This window comes from Humulus lupulus, chromosome 2 (genome assembly GCF_963169125.1).
Source record: "Humulus lupulus chromosome 2, drHumLupu1.1, whole genome shotgun sequence".
NCBI classification, from domain to species: Eukaryota; Viridiplantae; Streptophyta; class Magnoliopsida; order Rosales; family Cannabaceae; genus Humulus; species Humulus lupulus.
Window position 1 is genome coordinate 165222312 of NC_084794.1, and position 6810 is coordinate 165229121.

At 34.9% G+C, this 6810-nt stretch overlaps 1 protein-coding gene across 1 annotated transcript; it reads right to left on the minus strand.

The window, feature by feature from the left end:
• Positions 1–1044: 1044 nt before the first annotated feature.
• LOC133814899 (uncharacterized) lies at positions 1045–6122 on the minus strand. The gene is made up of 3 exons (XM_062247803.1): positions 5391–6122; positions 3085–4323; positions 1045–2526 (listed from the first exon to the last, which is right to left on the minus strand). Exons 1-3 carry the CDS (start codon positions 6033–6035, stop codon positions 1258–1260), a joined length of 3153 nt encoding a protein of 1050 aa, XP_062103787.1. The 5' UTR covers positions 6036–6122; the 3' UTR covers positions 1045–1257.
• Between the last annotated feature and the right edge of the window lie 688 nt (positions 6123–6810).

Genomic DNA, 6810 nt, shown 5'->3' on the forward strand with positions numbered 1-6810 from the left:
AAGAGAGTTTTGGAGAGAAATGGATGATGAAGTGAGGGTTTGAGGGAGTGATTTTTGAGAGGAAAGAGAGAGGAGGCTTGTATTTTAGGGTGTAGAGTCAGAATGGGGAAAAAGAGTCGTGGGTAGGGTTTTTATTTTGAACAAAATGCATTTAAAAAAGGCAAAAAAAAAACTGAAGGGCTGCTGTCAGGCGCCAACCGGAATTCCGGTTGGTCTGTGCACAGCCAACCGGAATTCCGGTTGGTGCACCAGCCCAGCCCACTTTTCGAAAAAGTGCCCAAAAACTTTGTTTTTAACCCAATTGACTCCAAATTTTTTCTAACACCTAAAATATGAGAAAATGAACATTCTCAAACAAGAAAATCTGAAAAATGTTGAAAAATGACGATTTACGGTAAGTTTTAAAAAAGAATTCAAGAAAGCCAAAAACCTACCAAAAACGAAATCTGTTCAACCAAATTGAAAAATTCTTTTTCCAGAAGTTTAAGAATATTAAATATGAGGTGTGTGAAGTGACGGAATCGAAAAATATTGAAAATTGAGAATTTTGGGTAGATTTTTCGAAAAATGCCTTAAAAGGCCTTGAAAAGGAGAAATCTACCAAAAATGAGTTGTATGCATCCAAATCGAAAAATTCTTTTTGAAACACCTCAATAATGTTAAATGTGAGATGAGGGAAGTTACGGTTTTGAAAAATGATGAAAATTGAGCATTTTGGGTAGATTTTTCGAAAAATGCCTTAAAAAGGCCTTGAAAAGTAGAAGTCTACCAAAAATGAGTTTTATGCAACCAAATCGAAAAATTATTTTTGCAATAGTTCAAATGTGTTAAATGTGAGGTGCTCAAACTGGCGAATTTGAAAAATGTTGAAAATTGAGTAAGTTTGGCGAAAAACACTCATTTAGGCAAAAACTAACAAATTTTCAATACTTAGCATACCTAAAAATTGTTCAAAGAGTAATTCAAGCATAGAAACCCTATAGGCATACTAGATAGACTTATTTAGACAAGTTTAAACACATAATCACATATACTAGGCACATATGCAAAAATTCACATATTTACTCAATCAAAAATGAGTTCAAAGTTCACCAAAGATTCATATCATGACCTATAATTTGTTATCCTCAAAGACATATATCTAATAGGTCAAGTGTTATAAGATTTTGCTTATTTATGCATAGAATCATATTATAGTGAGAGTATACATGCATAAGTAAGTAAGGAGAGATATGATATTCAAGTAGCTAGTAAACCTTAAATTTCATTTATGTTGGTCATTCCTAGCTCTCTTCTAATAAAACTAAATCTCTCATCACTAAGAGGCTTGGTGAAAATATCCGCTAGTTGGAAATTGGTGCTCACAAAATCTAGCATAATGTCTCCTCTTTGGATATGGTCTCTAAGGAAGTGGTGCCTTATATCAATATGCTTGGCTCTAGAATGCAAGATTGGATTCTTAGAGAGGTTAATGGCACTAGTATTGTCACACTTTATGGGTGTACATTCAAAATCAACATCAAAATCCTTAAGAGTTTGTTTCATCCAAAGTATTTGAGCACAACAACTACCGGCGGCTATGTATTCGGCTTCGATTGTGGATAGGGCTACCGAGTTTTGTTTCTTGCTAAACCATGACACTAAAGAGTTTCCTAGAAAGTGACATGTTCCACTAGTACTTTTCCTATCCGACTTACAACCGGCAAAGTCCGCATCCGAGTAACTAATGATTTCAAAGTTTGAGTTCTTGGGATACCAAAGTCCTAGATTCATTGTGCCTATCAAGTATCTAAAGATTCTCTTAACGGCACTTAAGTGGGATTCCTTGGGACATGATTGGTACCTAGCACATAGACCAACACTAAACAAAATATCGGGTCTACTAGCGGTTAAATATAATAATGAGCCAATCATACCTCGATACTTGGTGATGTCAACATCCTTACCACTTTCATCCTTGTCCATCTTTATGGAGGTGCTCATAGGGGTTTTCATGGACTTTGCATTGGCCAAGTCAAACTTTTGAAGTAGATCATTGATATACTTGGATTGACTTATGAAGATTCCATTCTTTTGTTGCTTTATTTGAAGTCCAAGGAAAAAGTTGAGCTCTCCCATCATGCTCATCTCGAATTCACTATGCATACACTTTGAAAATTCTTCACAAAGAACATCATTAGTAGCACCAAAAATAATATCATCAACATAGATTTGTACTATAATAATGTCTTTTGATTTTCTTTTAATAAAAAGTGTATTATCCGCTTTTCCCATTGAAAAACCATTTGAGATAAGAAAAGTGCTTAAACGATCATACCAAGCTCTAGGAGCTTGCTTTAAACCATATAATGCTTTCTTTAATTTGTAAACATGGTTAGGGTGTTTGTGATCTTGAAAACCGGGGGGTTGAGAAACATAAACCTCTTCCATAATGTATCCATTTAAGAAAGCGCTTTTAACATCCATTTGATACAAGACAAAATTCTTGTGGCATGCAAAAGCTAATAACATTCTTATGGACTCAAGTCTTGCTACCGGGGCAAAGGTCTCCTCATAATCAATTCCTTCTTCTTGATTGTAACCTTGGGCCACTAATCTAGCCTTGTTACGCACAATGACCCCATGCTCATCTACCTTATTTCTATAGACCCATTTTGTTCCAATCACCGATTGGTGTGACGGTCTTGGAACTAACTCCCAAACATCATTTCTAATAAATTGATTTATTTCTTCTTGCATAGCTAGAAGCCAAGATTCATCGAACTCGGCCTCTTTAAAATTCTTTGGTTCAATTTGAGAAATAAAAGCAATGAAATTACATAAGTTTCTAAGGGAGCTTCTAGTTGTGACTCCTTGTGAAGGATCACCTAGAATTTGGTCTATAGGATGAGCACTTTTGAACTTCCACTCATGAGGGAGGTTAGAATCCATACCTTTGCTTTCATTTACCTTTTCCTCGGGTAGTTCCTCTTTGGGAGTTTGTGATGGAGCGTTAGATGATTCTCCAATGTCAAGCTTTTGAACCTCTTCTCCCAAACCTACAACATCATCATCTACACTTTTGCTTGTAGGAGGGTTAGACTCATCAAATGCAACATGAATAGATTCTTCAACAACATTAGTTCTTTTGTTATAAATTCTATAAGCTTTACTATGTGTTGAATAACCTATGAAAATTCCAACATCGGATTTTGCATCAAATTTTCCAAGGTTGTCCTTGGTGTTCAAAATATAGCATTTACATCCAAAAACTCTAAAATATCCAATGTTGGGTTTTCTCCCTTTCCAAAGCTCATAAGGGGTTTTATTCATGTTAGGCCTAATGAAAACACGGTTCAAAATATAACAAGAAGTATTAACGGCCTCGGCCCAAAAATATTTAGGTAATGAGATTTCATTGAGCATTGACCTAGCCATTTCTTGAATTGTTCTATTCTTCCTTTCGACAACTCCATTTTGTTGTGGAGTTCTTGGAGCCGAAAAGTTATGGTTAAAACCATGTTCATCACAAAACAATTCTAAAGCATCATTGTCAAACTCTCCACCATGATCACTCCTAATGGAGGTGATTGAATACCCTTTTTCATTTTGCACACTCTTACAAAATTTAACTAGATTTTCCAAAACATCATTTTTGAGTTTCAAAAATATAACCCATGTAAATCTAGAAAAATCATCAACAATCACAAATGCATAGTATTTACCACCTAGACTAGCAATTCTTGAAGGACCAAATAAATCAATATGAAGCAATTGCAAAGGTCTAGAGGTTGAAATCTCTTTCTTGGAATGAAAAGATGTTTTAATTTGTTTTCCAAATTGGCATGCATCACAAAGTTTATCTTTAACAAAAGGAATAGATGGCAAACCAACAACAAGATCTTTTCTAACCAACTTTGAAATAGAATCCATACTAGCATGTCCTAATCTTCTATGCCACAACCAAGAATTATCATTCATAACGGTTAAACATTTATTTTTGCTATCAAAGGAATCAACATCAATAACATAAACATTATCCTTCCTTTCTCCAACAAAAATAACTTCATTGGTTGAAGCATTTTCAATGGAGCATTTTGAGGATTCAAAAACAACACGAAAATCTTTATCACATAGTTGACTAATACTAAGTAAATTATGTTTAAGGTTATCAACAAGAAGCACATTTTTAATACATGGAGAGTATATGTTACCGATATCACCAATGCCCAAGATTTTTCCTTTTGAATTGTCTCCAAAAGTGACAAAGCCACTTTCCTTGCTCTTAAAACTCGAAAATCTTGATGGGTCACCGGTCATATGCTTGGAACAACCACTATCCAAGAACCACAAGCTTTTGCTCTTCCTTGTTGATTCCTACAAAAATAAAATCATTTGTTGGCCTTTGGTACCCAAACAACTTTGGGTCCTTTCTTGTTAGTTTTGGAACCCTTTGGTACCCATTTGGTCTTGCCTAGATATGCATATCTCTTTACATGACAATATGAAATAGTATGACCATCTTGGTTACAATATGTGCATGTAAAGTGTGGTAGGCTAGTTGGTTTTACAAAGAAGTTTCTCAAAAAATTTTGTTTCCTACTAGGATCATATCCAATACCACTTTTTCCAAAACCACAAGATTGACTCCCTAGCATAAGTTCATAGCCTTCTTTACCTTTTGTAAAAGTATATATGTCATTCTTAAGGCTTTTTATGTTATCATGCAATTTTCCAATTTCTTTCTTATAAGAGGAGCAAGTAGTACATTGAGATTTAGTTAAGAGTTCTTTTTCATTTAATTTCAAAATCTCAATTTCTTTTAATAGCATGTTGGTCTTTTCTCTAAGAGTTTGGTTTTTAACAAGCAATTTTCCAAAATCATTAAATAGATCCTTAAATGAACTAGACAACTCATCATATGGTATTTCTAAGTTATCATCATCATTTTCACTATCATAATCACTTTGGCTAGAAATGCTTACCCCATCATCAAGAGCCATCATGCACATGTTAGCTACTTCATTCTTCTCCTCATTGTCGGAGTCCTCCTCATCACTATTTAGCCAATCCGCCAACATTGCCCTTCCTTTGTATTTATTTTTCTTTCTCATTGGGCAATCCATCTTCATGTGACCGGGCTTCTTGCATTCGAAGCAAATTGGTGGATCATCTTTGCTCCTTCTTTCTTTTTCTTTTGAATCACTTCCTCTTTGTGGCTTCTTCCCAAAGTTCTTCTTGAATTTCATGAACTTTTTGTACTTCTTTGTGAAGAGTGCCAAGTCCTCCATGTCGCTACACATGCTATCCTCATCGTCCTCACTAATGGCACGGGAGGAGGAAGACTTGAATGCAATAGTCTTCTTTTTCTTCTCAACTTCCTCTTCATCTTGTGCACTCATGAAAATTTCATGGTTCATGAGTGAGCCAATTAGTTCTTCCAAAGGAAGTGTTGAGAGATCCTTGGCTTCTTGAATGGCAATCACTTTGCCTTGATAGGCTTTGGTGAGACTTCTCAAAATCTTGGTCACCATCTCCTTTTGTGAAAGTACCTTGCCAAGAGAATTCAAACCATTAGTGATAGTAGTGAAACGAGTATACATGTTAGCAATAGTTTCATCCGCTTTCATCTTAAAGTTCTCATATTGAGTAGAATAAATTTGAATTTTAGTTTCCTTCATAGCATTTGTTCCTTGATGAGTGACTTCAAGCATTTTCCACATATCATAAGCGGTAGAGGCTTGTTCAATATTTTTGAACACATCTCTATCCAATCCACATATAAGTGCATATTTAGCTTTAGCATTCTTAGAAAGCATTTTCTTATCTTCTTCGTCATATGCCTCATATGTCTTAATAACTTCTTTATCATTAATGACATGTTTAGGAATGTAAGGACCATTAGACACTATATGCCACAAATCATAATCGATAGATTGAAGATATGTTTCCATCCTAATTTTCCAATAGGGAAAGTCTACTCCATTAAAGAATGGTGCTCTAGTTGTGCTTAGACCTTCTAACATGTTATTTTGTGAATTACTTGGAAACGCCATGCTCTAGATTGTAAAATCTAATCAATTAAATGAGCCCTAGCTCTGATACCAATTGTTAACCCAAGATATGTTTCCAAGAGGGGGGGTGAATTGGAAATTTAAACTAATTTCGGAAATTTAAAACTTAATATGCCAAATTATGCAATAAATCAAATTTATCAAGTATAAGCAAATAATATGGCAATCAAATAGATATAGCAAATAATTAAACTTGTAATGTAAAGAGTTGAAGGTTAAGAAATCGCAAACTCTCGAATTTTACAAGGTTCGGTAGAACTAAGCCACCTACGTCCTTGGTCTTCAAAGCTAAGGACCTAGCTTTGAGTTCAACTATCGAGCCAAGTTAGCAGGCTTGACTAACCCTTACAACCGGGAATTTTTCACCAAGGTATTTCCAAACCTCTTACAATAGTTTTCCACCACCAAGGACTATCAACCTCTTTTTCGGATTGTTGAAGTGCCAAACTCACTCTAACCGGGTTGTTTACAAAACCGGTGCCAACCTCACCTCAATCTCAATATGGGAATGAGTTTGATATTACAAGCAAAAATCACTCTAGAAGTATGATAATATAATGAGAAACCTAGAGTGATTAGCAAGCACACTTAGAAGAAATAAATACAAATTTTGGCTCAAGTGTGTGAATATGTGTTTGGATGAGTTAAACTTTGAAAGCTCTTTGAAATCAATGGATTTGGTTTGGTATATGTAATAAATGCTCAGCCAACCACCAATTTGAAGTAAAAAACGAGTTTATATAGAGTTTGGGAAAAA

Excerpts from the sequence above, each read along its gene's own strand:
- LOC133814899 (XM_062247803.1), bottom strand. The coding sequence starts at position 6,035 with ATGGCGTTTCCAAGTAATTCACAAAATAACATGTTAGAAGGTCTAAGC. Across the intron at positions 4,324-5,390 it reads TTGGCTCACTCATGAACCAT|TTGGATAGTGGTTGTTCCAA; the intron begins GAAATTTTCATG and ends AGCTTGTGGTTC. Across the intron at positions 2,527-3,084 it reads CTATTCATGTTGCATTTGAT|CTTGAGTCCATAAGAATGTT; the intron begins GAGTCTAACCCT and ends CCGGTAGCAAGA.